The sequence below is a fragment of the Staurois parvus genome, unplaced genomic scaffold (genome assembly GCF_062004578.1).
Source record: "Staurois parvus isolate SC_StPar_1 unplaced genomic scaffold, SC_StPar_1.0 ptg000018l, whole genome shotgun sequence".
Classification (NCBI taxonomy): Eukaryota; Metazoa; Chordata; class Amphibia; order Anura; family Ranidae; genus Staurois; species Staurois parvus.
Window position 1 is genome coordinate 9,685,903 of NW_028317814.1, and position 19,098 is coordinate 9,705,000.

The 19,098-nt window shown below is 42.8% G+C and overlaps 1 protein-coding gene across 1 annotated transcript; it reads left to right on the plus strand.

Annotated features, from left to right (window-relative positions):
• The first annotated feature begins 112 nt into the window (after nucleotides 1-112).
• NUDT1 (nudix hydrolase 1) lies at nucleotides 113-10,284 on the plus strand. The gene is made up of 4 exons (XM_089682433.1): nucleotides 113-199; nucleotides 1,734-1,890; nucleotides 5,659-5,804; nucleotides 8,711-10,284. Exons 1-4 carry the CDS (start codon nucleotides 172-174, stop codon nucleotides 8,881-8,883), a joined length of 504 nt encoding a protein of 167 aa, XP_089538559.1. The 5' UTR covers nucleotides 113-171; the 3' UTR covers nucleotides 8,884-10,284.
• Nucleotides 10,285-19,098: the final 8,814 nt, after the last annotated feature.

Genomic DNA, 19,098 nt, shown 5'->3' on the forward strand with positions numbered 1-19,098 from the left:
CCTGTGCTTATAAACTGAACCAAAACATTTTGTTTTTATCCATACATGAATAAAAAAAAAAAATAAAGCGACTGCCCATGCTAAAAATGGTGCCGGTGGTAACAACCTGGCAGATCACGTGAGGCCGACTTGCTGTTTCCCGCGGGTGGAATCCACGTGTGTGCTCTGTACATGGGGATCGGAGCCGAGGCTGGAGCAGGTAATGTGTGAGGTGTTATTATTGGTGCAGGCAGGTGGTGGAGGATGGTCTTGGCTTCATGTACACAATGTTTGTATTCTTTAGAGCAATGGTCTCCATAATGTGGCCCTTTGCTTGCACTTGTCTGGCCCTTGGGGCTCTATCTTACTTAATGACCCCAATAATGAGGTATAATTTTCCCCCCCCCCCTACACCAAGGATGGGGCATTATTCCACCTGCTGACTCCAGCGACCCCAGCAGCATGGCTCTGGTCCACCCCTGCGACCCCAGTGGTGGGGCACTGTTCTACTGACCGCCCCCCCCCCCCGCCTCCGATTTCAGTGATGGGGCACTGTTCCACCCCACCCCCCGACCTCTGTGATGGGGCACTGTTCCATACACCCAAGCCCCGACCCCAGCAATGGGGCACTGTTGCACCCCCCCCCCCCCCCACGATCTCAGCGACGGGGCACTGTTCCATGCACACACTCCTCCCTGACCCCAGCAATGGGGCACTGTTGCACCCCTCCCCCCCTCATGATCTCAGCGACGGGGCACTGTTCCATGCACACACTCCTCCCTGACCCCAGCAATGGGGCACTGTTGCACCCCCCCCCCCCCCCCCATGATCTCAGCGACGGGGCACTGTTCCATGCACACACGCCTCCCTGACCCCAGCAATGGGGCACTGTTGCACCCCCCCCCATATGATCTCAGCGACGGGGCAGTGTTCCATACACCCCGACCCCAGTGACGGGGCACTGTTCCATCCTAAACACCCAGCCCCGGTGACGGGGCACTGTTCCACCTCAAACCAACCCCAGCGAGAGAGCATTGTCCCACCACCCCCGTTACCCCAGCGATGGGGCACTGTTTCACAAACTGACTTATTTTACTTAATGACCCCAACAATGAGGAATAATCCCCCCCCCCTAAATGACACCAAGGATGGGGCATTATTCCACCTGCTAACCCCAGCGGCGGGGCACTGTTCCACCCCCGCGACCCCAGCGGCGGGGCGCTGTTCTCCCCCCTCCCCGACTTCAGTGACGGGTCACTGTTCTACCCCCCCCCGACCTCTGTGATGGGACACTGTTCCGTACACCCACCCATGCCCCCCAGACCCCAGCAGTGGGCACTGTTCCACCTCAAACACCCAGCCATAGCTACAGGGCAGTGTTCCACCTCAAACCAACCCCAGCGAGAGAGCATTGTCCCACCACCCCCCTGACCCCAGCAATGGGGCACTGTTCCACCCACTGACATCAGGATCTTTTCTACTGCCAAATAGCCACAGTCTAGCTCTTTCAGAAAGTTTGGAAGGGGCACTATTCCTTGCACTGACAACAATGGGTCCTTTTTTTTTTTTCCCCAGCTGACACCAGGATCTTTTCTACTCCCAACAATGTCATTTAAGACATTAGTCCTAGAACTGTGCACACAAAGTAACCTTGGCTGAAGAATGTATTAGAAAAAAGTTTATTACTATTATTTTTTTTTTTTTTTTTTGAAGCAACGTTGTCACCAAATAAACCTGTTTCTTTAATTTCTTAGAGACAATGTTCACATCAAAACTGCTCACACTTGTCCTCGTTGTCCAGCCCCCAAGAATACTGTTGGGCATGAAGAAACGTGGTTTTGGTGCTGGCCGATGGAATGGGTTTGGTGGCAAATTGCAGGCTGGAGAGACAATTGAACAAGCTGCAAAAAGGTGAATAAGAATTGTAACCTTGCATCAGGAAACTAAGACAAACTCGATATAAACTGATAATTGAACAGATTCCTCCATCCACACTACACAGCATGGATGAGCGAATCTCCTGCTAAGGCTTGTGGGGGGGGGAATTTATCAGAATGGAAGCAGACAGAACCTGAATTGTCATGACAACCAATCAGCATCTGTCTTTAGCTTGTTCATTTACAGCGGAGCTCCAGTCAAAAAAAATAAGTCAGCAGCTACAAAAACTGTAGCTGCTGACTTTAAAAAACCAAAAAAAACAGACGCTCACCTGTCTTATGATCTAGCGGTGTACTCAGGCAGTCTGTTTCACCAGCTGGCATCTTAAGAGTGGGCACCCAGCTATGAGGGCTTGTGGCTTCACAGTTGGGTGCCCACTGCTCATGCACAAGTAGCGATGCGTCTTGTAAATGGTCCTGTAGTCTTCTGGGACCTGTCACGTGTTCCAGAAGACTACGGGAAGGGGGGGGAGACAGCTTCTGCTTCTGATCGCCTAGGCCAGTGATGGCGAACCTTTTTGAGCCCGAGTGCCCAAAACTGCAACACAAAACCAACTTTTTTTATTTCAAAGTGCCAACACTGCAATTAACCACTTGTATAAGTAGGTAATAGAGCGCTGGGAGTACATAAGTGAAGCAGCTAGCATAAAAGGTAACCTTGGGACCCAGATAGAAACATGAAAAATAAATATGCAGCGCTTTTGAAATTAAATATGAACAAGCATAAAAAACAGAACATGAACAGCATAACTGCATGACAAATTCAGTCCATATTGCATGGTGCGATAAAGTGATAGGTGCAATTGTCCCAATAATTCATGTTCAGAGAAATTCGTGACTCTTGTGATCTCGTGATTTGTACAAATAATGCACTAACCAGATAGCGCAACCAATGCGCATGGAGCAATTAAGACCCGCTCCTGGTGCTCTGGACTTGTAGTATTAGGAGGATGTCATCTGCAGGTTTGGCCACCAGATGTCATCAATCCAGGTATATGGGTAAGCTATGAGGGCTTGTGGCTTCACAGTTGGGTGCCCACTGCTCATGCACAAGTAGCGATGCGTCTTGTAAATGGTCCTGTAGTCTTCTGGGACCTGTCACGTGTTCCAGAAGACTACGGGAAGGGGGGGGAGACAGCTTCTGCTTCTGATCGCCTAGGCCAGTGATGGCGAACCTTTTTGAGCCCGAGTGCCCAAAACTGCAACACAAAACCAACTTTTTTTATTTCAAAGTGCCAACACTGCAATTAACCACTTGCCTACCGGGCACTTCTACCCCCTTCCTGCCCAGACCAATTTTTAGCTTTCAGTGCTGTTGCACTTGACAATGACAATTGTGCGGTCATGCAACACTAATTTTTTCACACAAATAGAGCTTTTTTGGTGGTATTTAAGCACCACTGGGTGTTTTATTTTTTGCACTATAAATGAAAAAAGAGCAAAAAATTAAAAACATAAAAGGTTTTCTTTGCTTCTATTATAAAATTTTGCAAACCGGTAATATTTCTTCTTTGATGTGCGTTGGTGAGGCTGCACTGATAGGCAGCACTGATGGGCATTGATGAGGCTGCACAGATAGGTAGCACTGATGAGGCGGCACTGGTGGGCATTGATGAGGAGGCACTGATGATGCACTGATATGCAGCAATGATGGGCACTGATAAGCGGCACTGACTGATAGCACCAACTGGAGGCACTGACAGCACTGATCAGCGGCACTGCTGGGCATCATTGACGGGTGGCACTGCTGGGTGGCATTGCTGGGCACTGCTGAACGGCACTGATAATCAATTCCCTGATTATTAGTGCAGATTTCCCCTGTCACATTTGCCGCTTATCTGCAGTACTTTCTTCAATCTGTGACAGCGTGCAGCCGATAACCAGCAACTGTATTTACATTGTGATCAGCTGTGTCATTGGATACAGTTGATCACGTGGTAAAAGCCTGCTGTGATTGGCCTTTTACCTTATTACGTGATCAGCTGTATCTGTAGGACACAGCGATCTCCGGCAGCGCAGGTTGTGTGCCACTGGGTTTGCGTTCTGGGACGCCCTCCCAGAACTAGACAACCACGCTGTAGCCATCTTTTGGCTATAGCATGGTTGGCAAGCAGTTAATCTCACCTCTGGCAGTGTCAGTGTGGCTTCCAACCCAGCAGCTCATTCCCATCCACGCTGAACACATCGCCCCTGGCCCCGGAGCAGTGTGGGAGCCTCTTCCTCTCTTCCACGCCCATCCCCGGCTACATCACTCCTGGTGCCAGATCCACATAGGAGCCGTTTCCTCTCGTTCACACCCACCCTGGCCCCAGAGACATGTGGGAGATGTAGTTTGATGGGGTTCCAGTGTGGACGAGATCTGGATGGCCGGTCAGTGTGCGTGGTCCGTGTGCACTCATCTTCCTGGCGTGCCCACTGAGATGGCTCTGCGTGCCAGCTCTGGCACGCGTGCCATAGGTTCGCCATCACTGGCCTAGGCGGTCGCAGCAGAAGTGGGAACAGGAAGCTGTCAAAATCGGGTAGCCTGAGCTCGCACTGGAGTGAAACCTTCCTGCACCAAACCCATGCTATCACAGAAGGAAAAGCTGGGGATTTGAAATCCCTGCGGCTTTCTCTTCCTAGTGCAGGGATGACAGTACGGTCTAGAGAGGAGAGAAAGCCGCTTCACAATTTTTTTTTTTTTTTTTTTTTTTACAGGTTAACTAACCCTTTAAAGTTTTTTAGATAGCGTGTAGAGGGATTAGAACACCTGCCGAGTTTTATGGCTGTCTTTGTCCCCTTTGGGAAGATTCGCCATCTCTATTTGTCCTGGTTACCATTACCACTGAAATGAAAGAAAATCCCCCATTTTGAGTGGGTCTAGAACAGGATTAGAGGGGAAATCTTCCAATGGGGACACTATTTCTGGGGTTATAACCTTAACTCACTCCACATAAAATGAAAAAAAGTGTTTGCTTCAGTTCTACTTTATATTCCAATTCATGCCAATCCTTGTCATGATTTATTTTTTCTGTTTAGGTAGTGTGAGCAGACCTTCCTAGGCTAAAAGAGCTTGAAGTGGTTGTAAAGGCTGAAAGTTTTTTACCTTCATGCATTCTATGTGCTGCTACCCCCCCCCCCCCCCCAATACTCATCTGAGCCCCATCTCGGTCTGGCGATGTGCACAGGAGCCACAGCCAGTGAGCCAATAATAGGTGAGTGGGGGCCAGGCCAAGCCACAACTATTTGTGTCTTACAGACGCATAGAGCAGGGCTCGGGAGCAAGCATGCACTGTTTTCCCCATAGCAAGTAACTTGCTATTGGGGGAACTGGTTGAGGGGGAGGAACCCAGAGCGCCGGTGGGGGACCTGAGAAGAAGAGCATTGGGGCTGCTGTGTGCAAAACCACTGCATAGAGCAGGTAGTTATGTGTTTGTTTATATTGAAAAAAAAAAAAGAAAAAAAGCAGAACCTTTAATATCGCTTTAACACTCTACTCCCATATCATGACATAAAATTAGGTGGTATAAGTGACATAATTTTCATGTTTTTTTCCACTATTTTTATTATTTTTTTTTAATACACTTAGACTGGTTAAAAGGCATATTCTGTTCAGCTGGGAACATGACTAATTATGAACTTTTGAATACAACTACAAGACGTGTATTATGCTGTCGGTGGTATTTAACATGGGGAAACATTTACCTCTCTGTTATTCCTACCCCTCACTTCCCAAATCTGAACATATACTTTCTTCATTTAGGGAACTCTGGGAAGAAAGCGGTCTAACTGTTGACACACTACAGAAAATCGGTGAGATAAAATTTGAATTTGTAGGCAACACTGAGATTTTGGATGTCCACGTGTTCCGAGCAGATTCTTTTCAAGGAGAACCAGTTGAAAGTGAAGGTACAGCAACTACTTTCCTAATTTTTTTTTTTTTTTCCTATGTAAACTAGACCTAATGTGGCCCTAGGAGCCCTCTGATGTGGCCTTTGACCTCAAACTGAATGCAGGAGTTTTGGTACAATTTCAAAAATGTGCCACACCCGCAACATATAAAAGAAGTCTCTGGCAAAGTGGATCAGCGCTGAGCAAACCCTTTGGTGCTATATAAACTTGATGTAATAATAATAATAACCTGCAGTGCATCAATGTAAAAGCAGCCTTATAGGGGGCTTAGGACCGTAAAAGTTGATTTACATTTGCGGTTTGGGGGCAGTAAAACTCCATAGTTGAGATGTTTTTACCACACACCCCAACCATTGGTGTAGCACCAGGGGTCGCAGTGGCAACTCCATCCCATGCTCCAGGGGGCCTGTGTGGCCTTCCTGTCATGTTCTGTTTTACACTGAAGGGCGGCATGAACAAGAACCGATCCTCTCCATTTTCCTCCTGAAACTGCAGAAATCGTTCTTCTCCTCCTCCCTCCTGCTGGCATTCAGCGGATGCAGGAGAAAAATGTTCATTATGCTATTCAAAATAAAAACTTGAACTTCTGAACCATATAATTTCATTGTGGCCTGTGACCAATTACCAAATCACCTAAATGGCCCCCGCTCTTCAAAAGGCTGAGCAACCCTGAGTGAAAGTACTTAAGTTAAAAAAAATTGATATTGCATCGTACCAGTCCTAATGGTTGGAAAAAAAAAAAGACAGATTGCTGTATTAACACAAGTGATCACAAGTGTTGATAGTACAGCGATCTCCCATGGTGAGCTGTTGTGTTCTGATGGGGGGGACACACACTGATCAGCACTCGCAGCCATTGGCTGTGAGCACTGATCAGTTGCCGGTCAGCTATTGGTTTTCCAGCATGCCCATTAGACAAGCTGGACAGGCTACTGTACATGCTGGCCGAATATTGGCCAGCTTCTGTTGAATCATCTGATTTTTTTCAGCCAGTATGTCTCAGCCTTCTTTAGTTTTCCTTTTTTCGATGTAAGTACATTTTCTGCAGGTATAGAAAATTACCTGTTGCTTCTTCCAGATTTCCAATGTCCTTGTCATTCTTTTCTGTACAGAACTGAAATCTCCTATAATGTTCTCATCTGTCCCAGTTATCTTCTATGAACTAAATAATATCTCCTTTCTATGTAATGGGGATGAAGGGGGTGTGGGTGTTTTGTAGTTCAAACCAGGAGAACAGCCTAGAGTGATGATGCTGCACTTCACTAAATATAGCATGGTGAGTGAGTGTTGTCACCCTAGAATAGGAAGTGTGCAGGAACACCAGGTAATAAAAAAGAAAAAAAATCCAGAAAACTAATACAGCCACCACAGCTAAAGACTGGTAAGCTGCAATATACTGTATTTTGTTTTTGGATTTAGATCAGTGTGACTTTCTCAGTACCTGGAGTGCTTACAATGGGATCAGCTGTGGCTGATTTTGGAATGTAGTAGTTTAATGCAATGTTTTGTGCTTACTCAAGTCAGGAAAAGAAAAAAAAATCCTTTAGACTTGCTCTTGATAGGTAAATAACTAAATTTTTTGAATTTCCAATGGGACAAAGTACATGTAAAATAAGTAGTTTGTTCTTTCCCCCTTAATGGCCTGTAGAATTAGTTGCAATGTCGCCTTACACTTCAGCTAGCATGTAGATGGCTGCTGTGCTTTGTAAAGCCTGTCTCTGGCTCTTAGCACTTGCCCAACACAAACATCGGCACAGGGAAGGCCTTGGGGTTGGAGCATCCTGCCCAACGTTATAGCTAGTGTTACAGGGCACCTAGGGAGATGGGACTTGTTCCATTGGGAACTCAGTAATGCAAAAAAAAAAAAAAATCTTCAAATGTTTTGGTGTGTTACTGTCATGCTATCCTTTTTCCTGTGGTATCCATCCCATTTTCCCTATTTTTATATTTTTGTACTTTTTTTTTTTTTTTAGTGCAGAGAGAAATATCAAATGTAGCACAAGTAAATAAGGGGGGTGTGGCTAGCACAGATCATGAAGAATTGATTTGTTAAGGGGCTGTAGTAGCAGTGAACTTCAAGAGGGTCTTCATCCTGTAAACAAAAATGTAAAAGCCAGCAGCTACAAATACTGTAGCTGTTGACTTTAAAAAAAAAAAAAAAACAAAAACCCACACACACACTTACCTATCCCAGGATCCAGGAATGGACTCCCCTGACCCAGCTTTCCGTCCTGTCTTCAGGTCCAGGCGCCGGTATCTTAACTGTGGGCAGCCGACTGTGACTCCTTGCGGCTTCACAGCCAGCTGGGCATGCACGAGCCACGCTGTGCTCCGTAATTGTTTCTGGATCATCTGACATGTCCCAAGAGGCTGCGGGGGAAGGGGGGGAACTTCTCCATTTGCCTAGACGGGTGGAGCCCATCAAAATCAGGCACCCACTCTTACCCCCCCCCCCCCTTCCTCCAAAAGACACCAAACATGGGAGAAGGAGGGTGGGGGAGGAGGAAGAAAAGCATAACTTCCCCTTTTGGGAGAAGTTCTGCTTTAAGCAGTCTCATGTAATGTGTCTGCAGCCTCTGACAATCTCCTGTTGCACGTCTTCAGTGTATCACAGCTTTTTATAATATTACGTTTATTAAATATGTATGACCCTTTTGATGTCAGGGACCCCACTTGATGTCCCCTATATCAGGTAAGTTGACCACCACTGTTGAAGATGATGATAGAATGACTAAATAAATACACAAAATGTAACAAACACTGACAGGGTGTCTTTACTTTGATTTGTTTGATTTTTTTTTTTCTTCTTCTTCATGGGCTTGCTTTAATTTGTAGTACTGCTTTTTCCTATCATCAGGATTGTGTAATAGACGTGATTATTAGTTCTTTTGGTTGATTCACAGAAATGCGGCCTCAGTGGTTTCCTCTGGAGAAGATCCCCTTTGACAGTATGTGGCCAGATGATATCATTTGGTTGCCCCTTTTGCTACAGAAGAAGAAATTTCAAGGATACTTCAAGTTTGAGGGTCATGACAAAATCCTAAACTACACCATACAACAAGTGGAAGATATATGAAGAGAAATACAAACCACCGTTTCCGTAGACTGGTCATTGCACTATTAGTTTGGTTCTTTTTGTAGGTGTAGTGATGTACATATGTTTTATTTGTTAATATTATATTCTTTTTTTTTTTATCATTATTAATGATGGAGTTTGACCTTGGTTTTTGATTACTGATCAAATTTGAGATGTGGAGATAATCCTCCTGTAAGGCAACTTTCTTTCCTCCACCAAACGGTTTATATTTTTTCTTACTTGTCACTGCGTGTTACCAAATAATGTGTCTGCCTTTGTCATTTTATATGCATTTTTTATGGCTTTAAAGTTGTGCATGCAAGGAGAGGCATTTATGGCTAGAAACTAGGGGACAGCACATGCCCGTACTTATATTTACAGTGACCAATCCTAAAAGACCTGGTGCAAAACAACCTTCCACAAAGTTCTCCATTGTTGCCGAAAGCAGAAACCTAATTAAAACCTGACAGTTATATTTTCTATAAATCTAGAGGTCTGTTGTCCTGATTATATAAATATACTATATTTATAAATTGAACCCTGTGCTAGATTATAGCTGCATCTACATTGGGAAATGTATAGCAAGCTTACCTGGTGGTTAACCTTCCCTTTAAGGCGAAGTGTTAAGTGTCTTAACAGAAATATGCTAGCTGCACTAACGGACCATCTGCTGAAATGTTATTTTCTAAGCTCTTTGGCTTTTATACTGCAGAAAGAGAAGTTGGCCTGATCTACATACTAACTTACCCTAGGTTCACACCTAAGCGGTTTCCGCAGCAACGCACTACAGTCCATTTAACATGATTTCTTGTGGGACACGTTCACATCTCTGCGTTTTTTTGGAAAGGGTCAGGGACTTTTTCTAAATGCAAAAAGTTGCCTTTGTGGTTCTATAGACTATAATGGAAATGCTGCAGAAAAGCATGGAGTGAGGTTTTGCAGTGTTTTTTTAAAATCTGTCAATCAGCAAGGAGGAGGAAAAAAAAAAGCAAAATGTGGAAAAAACGCACTGTAGAAACGGATAAAACACAGACTGCATAGGTGTGAACCTAACCTAGGTAGTGTTAGAACCAAATGACCATGCTGACAGCAAGGGCAACTGATTGCTCTTATGACAGTTGTCCTTTAACCACTTCAAGTCCGGACACTTTCACCCCCTTCCTGTCCAGGCCAATTTTCAACTTTCAGTGCTATCACTCTTTGAATGACAATTGCGCGGTCATGCAAAACTGTACCCGTATGAATTGTTTAGCATTTTTTTGAGACAGATAAAACTTTATTTTGGTGGTATTTATTCACCACTGGGATTTTTATTTTTTTTGCTATATAAATGAAAATGTCCAATTTTGAAAAAGTGTTTTTCTTATACAATTTTTCAAATAAACAATCTTTCTTCATAAATCTTTGGCCAAAATGTATTCAGCTATATTTTTAGTAAATAAAAAAACAAATTAGTTTATAACCAAAAGTTATAATTTCTTTACATTTTTATATTATGATTTGTTTGGGTTTTTTTAACAATGTCACCCTAGCAGTACAGTGTCAACATAGTGACACTGTACTACTTGTGGGGGTTGATTTTTTTTTTCTCTTTTTACACTGATTCCTTTTACACCTATAAAAGCAATCATTCCTCCTTGTCTCTGGCTGTATTCTTGCAGCCATTGAGAAATACTGTGAGAGATCACAGTTTGTCACATGGTACAAGGCTGTTGTGAATAGCCTTGTACCATGTGACCTCTGTGATCGTTCACAGATTTCACAAGTAGTAAGCAATGATGTCAGGAAGTGACATATGAGGCTTGAACATCCACCTAGTAAGCCTCTGAGAGTGTAGGTATTGAAGAGCAGAAGTCAGCTTTTGAAATCTGAGAAACTTTAAGCTGGTTAAAGAGGCACTTAAAGATCAAGTGGAGTGTGCCTTGACAGAAAAGGGTAACAAAATAAACTTGGTCAATCTGAACTAATGAGAAATGTTGAAACGAGAAGGTGGTTCACCCTTAATGGACCAACAGGAATGATAGAGATAAATTACTTTCTGGCAATGGAGGGCATACTAATCATCTAGAACCAAAGTCAGGAGAATGATGGCCTGATTGAAGTGAAAGGTAGAAACATCTTTAGGTAGGAAGGATGGTCTAGGTTTCTACACCACCTTGCTCTTGTGTAAGGCCAGAAAGCGTTCTACAGGATAAGGGCCCCAGCTCAGACCTTCACTTTGCAGAGCTGATGGCAAATAGAAACTCAACCCCATGAGTGGAAAGGGATAACATCCATTGGGTTCAAAAAGCACATCTCAGAGATACACCCTGCACAAAGTTAGGAAGCCAGCAGCCTAGAGAATAGGATTGAAAACGCAGAGACCTGACCCGTAATGCAGCTGATGGCAAAATGTTGATGCCTACCCATCTGTAAGAGGGCAAGGATTTGTCCTACAGAGAATCTTCTAGGGTGAAAGCCTCACACCAAGTGAAATATGCCTTCAAATACGATAATGGACCTTGCAAGAAGTAGACTTTCTATCTTTTCGCATCAAGGAAATCACAGATTTAGATAAACCTCTGTGTCTCAGAACCTACACTTCAGTAACCATGCTGTTAAAGCTAGCAATTGTTAGACAAGGTGGTAAACTGGTCCTTGAGATACTAATCCCATGGGACCAACACTGCTTCTGCTAGAAAATCCTTATACCTGGAGGTAAACCTGTACAATTTGATGATCCAGACGTCTATATCTGGTGTCGCCCGCCCGCGCCCCCCTCCCATATGATACATGTGAATGTTAAGTATGAACATTTTGCTTTTGTCCTGCATAGGCAATTTATATATTAATTTTAAAATATACAGTCAGGTCCATAAATATTGGGACATTGATACAAGTCTAACATTTTTTGGTTCTATACACCACCACAATGGATTTGAAATGAAACGAACAAGATGTGCTTTAACTGCAGACTGTCAGCTTTAATTTGAGGGTATTTACATCCAAATCAGATGAACGGTGTAGGAATTACAACAGTTTGCATATGTACCTCCCACTTGTTAAGGTAAAAGTCCAAAAGTAATGGGACAATTGGCTTCTCAGCTGTTCCATGGCCAGGTGTGTGTTATTCCCTCATTATCCCAATTACAATGAGCAGATAAAAGGTCCAGAGTTAATTTCAAGTGTGCTATTTGCATTTGGAATCTGTTGCTGTCAACTCTCAAGATGAGATCCAAAGAGCGGTCACTATCAGTGACGCAAACCATCATTAGGCTGAAAAAACAAAACAAACCCATCAGAGAGATAGCAAAAACATTAGGCGTGGCCAAAACAACTGTTTGGAACATTCTTAAAAAGAAGGAACGCACCGGTGAGCTCAGCAACACCAAAAGACCCGGAAGACCACGGAAAACAACTGTGGTGGATGACCGAAGAATTCTTTCCCTGGTGAAGAAAACACCCTTCACAACAGTTGGCCAGATCAAGAACACTCTCCAGGAGGCAGGTGTATGTGTGTCAAAGTCAACAATCAAGAGAAGACTTCACCAGAGTGAATACAGAGGGTTCACCACAAGATGTAAACCATTGGTGAGACTCAAAAACAGGAAGGCCAGATTAGAGTTTGCCAAACGACATCTAAAAAAGCCTTCACAGTTCTGGAACAACATCCTATGGACAGATGAGACCAAGATCAACTTCTACCAGAGTGATGGGAAGAGAAGAGTATGGAGAAGGAAAGGAACTGCTCATGATCCTAAGCATACCACCTCATCAGTGAAGCATGGTGGTGGTAGTGTCATGGCGTGGGCATGTATGGCTGCCAATGGAACTGGTTCTCTTGTATTTATTGATGTGACTGCTGACAAAAGCAGCAAGATGAATTCTGAAGTGTTTCGGGAATATTATCTGCTCATATTCAGCCAAATGCTTCAGAACTCATTGGACGCCGCTTCACAGTGCAGATGGACAATGACCCAAAGCATACTGCAAAAGCAACCAAAGAGTTTTTTAAGGGAAAGAAGTGGAATGTTATGCAATGGCCAAGTCAATCACCTGACCTGAATCCGATTGAGCATGCATTTCACTTGCTGAAGACAAAACTGAAGGGAAAATGCCCCAAGAACAAGCAGGAACTGAAGACAGTTGCAGTAGGAGGCCTGGCAGAGCATCACCAGGGATGAAACCCAGCGTCTGGTGATGTCTACGCGTTCCAGACTTCAGGCTGTAATTGACTGCAAAGGATTTGCAACCAAGTATTAAAAAGTGAAAGTTTGATTTATGATTATTCTGTCCCATTACTTTTGGTCCCTTAACAAGTGGGAGGCATATATGCAAACTGTTGTAATTCCTACACCGTTCGTTTTATTTCAAATCCATTGTGGTGGTGTATAGAGCCAAAAATGTTAGAATTGCGTCGATGTCCCAATATTTATGGACCTGATTGTACTCTTGAGAGTTGCTGTAATTGGAAAGCATCCAGCCATCAAGTCCGAAATTATATAGAAAAGCCCCCCATTTAAAACTTGTACCTGGTCAGTAACTCCCTATGTCAGGGGTCTGAAAACTTTTGGGTTCGTTCACTGCCTGACAGACTGCGTACTGGACTGGGGCCAGTAGGTGTATAAAAATGTTTCTGCATTAATGGGAGCAATAGATACGCCTGTGGTCAGGGGAAGTGGGAGTAATAAATGCCCCTGACTCAGTATTTGGAGCCCCATCATTGGTGTTCAGTGGTCACTTGCCTTGTAGGGCCTATGCCCTGCATAGCTACTTGCAGAAAACAACACTCCCCTCTGGGTGATCTATGTACAGTACATTGCAAAGATTTTAACAAACCCTGTGGCAGATTTCTACCTTTTGTTCATCTGAAGAAAGTTGTTTGTGCCCATGGGGAAAGTGAATGTAATGGGAGTAGTTTCATAAAATAATCAGCTGCTGCACTTGCAGGGCTCTAATGAGGAAAATTACAGGGTCTGCTTCCCTTTAGATGTGATTCCCTATTGGGGGTATTCCACCAAAACTGACATTTTTCTGGTAGGGCATGCCTAACATCTGACATATCTAAGCACAGATTTCTGGGAGAATGAGTGAGCAAATCACACAAGCAAGAAGTTCTGTTGCTAGGGGTGTTCTGTACACGGAATGCGTACAGAACACCCCTAGCAACATAATCCCTTCCAGGTAGCCATATTGCATTACCTTTTAGAGAAAATTACCACGCTGCAGATTGAAAAGGAAAGTTACTTTTTAACCACACACCCTCCAGAGGATTTACCCCCCTACCTGACCAGGCAATTTTTTGCGATATGGCATTGCACGGTCATGCAACGCTGTATATAAATGAAATTTGTCATTTTTTTCCCCACAAATAAAGCTGTCTGTGGTATTTGATCATCTCTACCTTTTAATTTTTTGTGCTATAAACAAAAAAAAGACCAATTATGAAAAAAAAAATGTTTTTGACTTTGCTATAAAACCTATCCAATATATATTTTAAAAAAAAAAACATTTCTTCATAAACGTAGGCCAAAATGTACTCTGCTACATGTCTTTGTAAAAGAAAAAAAAATCCTAATGTAATTAAAAGGTTTACGTGAAAGCATCTACAAATGGCGGCATATAAACTGGAATTATTTAGTTTATTCTAGTAATGGCGGCAATCAGCGACTTATAGTAACTGCGGGGGGCATTCTGACACTAGGTGGAAACTAACAACCACTGACACTAATACAGTGATCAGTGCTAATAAAAAGCACTGACGTACTAATGACACTGGTCAGGAAGGGGTTAACATATGGGGCGATCAAAGGGTTAACTGTGTTGTGCTTACACTGTGCGCGGGTTTACCAAGGAGACACGATGCTTTGTATCTCTCTGCTGTGCAGAAAAAGAGAAAGCAGCATGGAGAGAGATCGATGTTGTGTACACACAGATCTTTTCCCTCAGCTTTAGCAGTGATCACCAAGTGCCGGCCGAGACCCGGTGATTGACATCCACTGCAACTACCGGTAAGTGGAGTTACCCTTTAAGTGATGACCAGGACTATGCAAACACCATCAGGAAGCCGTTCACTCAGCCCAACATTACCTGTTGCATTTCTAGGTGCTAAGATGTTCTGTATTCAAATGTACAGCACTCACTGCCCCTCTGCATACAGTGGCTCCTATCCTTCAGCTTCCAATGAGAAAACCATGCAGAGCCTGTTCATTGCAGGGGCCAATCTACTTACCATACTGTAAATACAAACAACCCAAATGCTTCTTTAACTCCAGATCCAAAATCAATCATTTCAAAACCAACAGCCTTTGATTTTCGGCAGTGAGTCTGCAAATCTCATAATGCAGGTAGTCACTGCAGGACACAAACTCATGATACAGATACCACGGATTAAAACAGATTTTTTTTTTTTTTTTTGCTACTGCAATGAATATAACTTGAATAAAACAACCTTTAAAAAAAAAAAAAAAATGAATGACAGCTCCTATCTTTACGTTGACAGTCTCCCATTAGGAGGGAACCATGCTTTGAATTTTCTACAAAGAGGTAATAGAAAAAAACATGTCAAATGCATATATGCAAACCATGACACTAGACAGAAGGAAAACATTAAATGGAGTAATTTCTACATGTACTTTTCAAGAGCCAATGGAAAAAGAAAATACAACTCCTTTAGACTTAATATATTTTATTTCAATATATTTTATGTATGCATTTCTTACAAATATATTTTATATACATAAATATTTCATTAGCTTATATAGGTCTGGCAGCATTTCATCTCTCTTTGGAATGTAACAACCAGCACAATACTTTCATGAACTGGCTATAGTGCTTGGCATTGTAGTTTGCAAAGGAATGTGTAGCAGTTCTGAAGCTGCCACTAAATACTTTTGCACAAACAGAAGCCATAACATCATTCATTTTCCAGTGCCCTTGTGATAACCATACTTAAAAGAATCAGTTCAAACTAAACTGATATTTCAGATATATGTCGAGTAACTGTGGGGATGCGTTTGGCCCACACCCGCATGGATGTCACATTGGGATCAGTGGCTGTGTCCTAATAGTCCTCGATGGGACTGGATGCACGGAACACCAGCGCATCCCTGTGTGGGTAAACATGGCCCTCCACAGACGTATGGTTTTGTACGCCCCATGTGAACGAGGCCTAATATTACAATCTGTTGAATTATAGTTTCTTTAAAATAATACTTGTTTTTGTTGCACTGTGCTATTAAATAACTCTTCTATAACTAAATATTCCTAAAGTTATAACTTTACAATACTTCTGAAAAATGAAGGCACACATCTGGCATACAGATTTTAAATATAAAACTACAAAATAAATTGTATATAACTGATATAAACTGCATGTTTGGTCCCTGATAAAATTACTTTACATTGTACATTACATTTTGCTACTACAATAGAATTTTTTTTTTAATATTTACAAGCATCAAGCAAAAATAACATATTTGGGGTCAGTGATTGTAAAGGAGAATGATTTCTTCTTCTAGAGCAGATTTAAAGGGATAGGAATTGAAAGAAACATACATACTCACTTCCCTGCTGCAGCATTGGTGTGATGCTGCTGCTCCACCCCGACTCTAAGAAGAACTGAGTGATCACATAACTGCCGATTACTCAGTTCTCAGTCTGCTGAGAGCTGTGGCAGTCAGTCTCCAATCTCTGCCCTGCCCCTCCATCACTTACTGGAGCATAGAGCAGGGGGGGGGGGGGGGGGAGCAGTTGGCTCCGGCTCTTAGCCCTGCACTGAGGGCTGGAGCCAGCTGTCAATCAGGCAGCTGGGTGGATCCTGACAATATGGGTGGGATCCTTGCAGAGCCTGGGGTATCTCTGTGATGTCAGCTGACAGCAGGCTTTAGCCCCGTCAGCTGATTCTGGGTCACAGGAGTGTAAAAGGAAGTGCACTCCTGCTACCCAAAAGTATGGAGTTTTATGGCCAAAATGTAAAGCCAAATTTAAAAAAACAAAACAAAAACACCATTTATTCCAGTTTGTATTTATTTAAAGTGATTTTTTTAAAATACATAATAGTGTAAGTATCTGAATCAGGGTTGATAATATTATCCTACAATTCCCCGTGCAAAGCAATAGAGACTTAACTTGATGAGAAAGCTGACATTTTTGCTGTCCATACTCAGTTAAATTTTCGACTGAATCCTGTTTATAAGGCCGATATTCAAGCCCGGGGTTGGCCCTGTTGGCACCACCCGGCTTGACAATCTTCGATTTAAAAATTGAAGGAATCAGGCAGTGACTGCAGCCAAATTGGATGCAGTCACTGTTCCAGTATTCTGACAGCCGTGGGAGCAGAGGCTGTCAGAATGCAACAGTAGGCAAGGGCTTCTCCTCAATCCATGATGGGAAAATCTACTGATAAGATTTCTCTCAGCTCTGCGGGCTGAATAAGGTGTATGTCGAGTCTCCCAGTCCACTGAGCAGGAGATTACAAGAGGTTCATAACAAGAAAGACTTAGGCACTTATCTTTCCTCTATATAAAACCTACATCTGGATTCAACGGTGCTTTTTATATATTAACATGATCTTCTCATTTAAAGAGAACCAGTTATAACAGCTCTTATGCTGGAATCTTCAATTATCATAAATGTCATCAATAAACGGCTTGCCTATGAAAGATTTCTTTTCCCCCTTATTTGGCTTAAAGTATACCTAAAAGCAAAGCTTTTTCCCCCCATTTTAGGCTCCATGCACACTAACGTATTTTAAACACCTAGAAGCTGTTCTCAGCATTTTTATTTTTTTTGCTCCTAGAAGCTAAATAGGGTTATCCCATGTGTCCATGCACACTATTTTAGGCTAGTAGCATTTTTCAAGCTTGAGCGTTTAGGAGCAGAAAAAAAAAATATTGCTGTTGTAGAATTTTTTGGGAGCGCTTTTCCAGCAAAAACTAAAAGCTACTAAATTTCTCCTAACAGCTTTTTTTTCTACATATACTGTAAAAATGCTAAATAAAATGCTATCACACCTGGACACTTCTAAATGCTACTAAAATTATACTACAAGCTGGCACAAAAACACTAACTTTTTTCATCCAGCTTTTTATTTTTCTAGCATTTTTTGAGCTAAAAAAACACTAGTGCATGAAACCTTAAATAAAGTAACGGAGGGTTAAAACCACTAAATTTTATTGCTGCCATCTGTGATTAATTAGAGGGATTTCCCTTCATTTCTTGCCCTATATACTCCACAGGAAGCAAGAGGATATTCCTTATTAGACAGTGGTCATGGGAACAAGTGTCCTTATTAGATTTCTCCTCTATTTCTGTTCTGGTGACCACTCAGAATTTGAAATTCACCCTCACTTTCAGTTCTGGTGTCAATGATGCTTGGGACAATTACAGAGAACTAATCTCCCTAATGGGTCCAAAAATAGTAGAAAGTAGTAATATAAATAAAAAAGGTTTACTTTAGAAACACTTGAAAGCCCAACTCCAAAAATGACAAGAAACTACATTTACAGTGGCTGAACCCCCCCCCCTCCTCCTCGTATTGAAGGGGTTAATAACTCATTATGTCTATGGGGGTGAAGAAAAGAATGTTTAATACTTACATTACTGCTTGCTCCAGCTTGTGGATGGGTCACTGCTGTTCTTGTATACAATGCAGGGCTATGGGCCCAGCATTGCACTTGATGACATCATCATGCAACTGTGGCCCAGAGCATCTCCCATTGTATGGGTAGTTGTTTTTGTAATTCCTGCAGTTGGGCTTTGAGTTACTTTGAGGATCATTTTAGGCCCTAGAGTCAGAGTTGAGAAAATCCCTGATGTCCAGGGGGGAACTCAATGTAAAAAGTAAAAAAAATTGCATACAGACAAGTTTTTTTTTATTGCAGAGAAGACCTGCAAGGTTTCTTCAGCAAGAAAGTACACTTACCTGCCTCACAATCCTCTGTGGAATATACACTGAACTGGGCATACACAGATCAGTTTACATTTCAGCACATTTCCAGCGTGTAGGGATGACTGCATTCCTGTACATGCGTGGGAGTGACGTTACCCTGTGCTAGCCAATCAAAACAGCCAAAGGAGCCAAGGAAAAGATGCCAACACCGTCCAGGGACCTCGCGGTTGTCAAACTGTTGGAACTAAGGTAAGTATGTGTGCCTTCACTTCTGTGGTAACTGACCTCAATGCTGACAATATGCTGTTTTCTGAGTGTGCATAGCAGTATCGTAGGGGAACAAA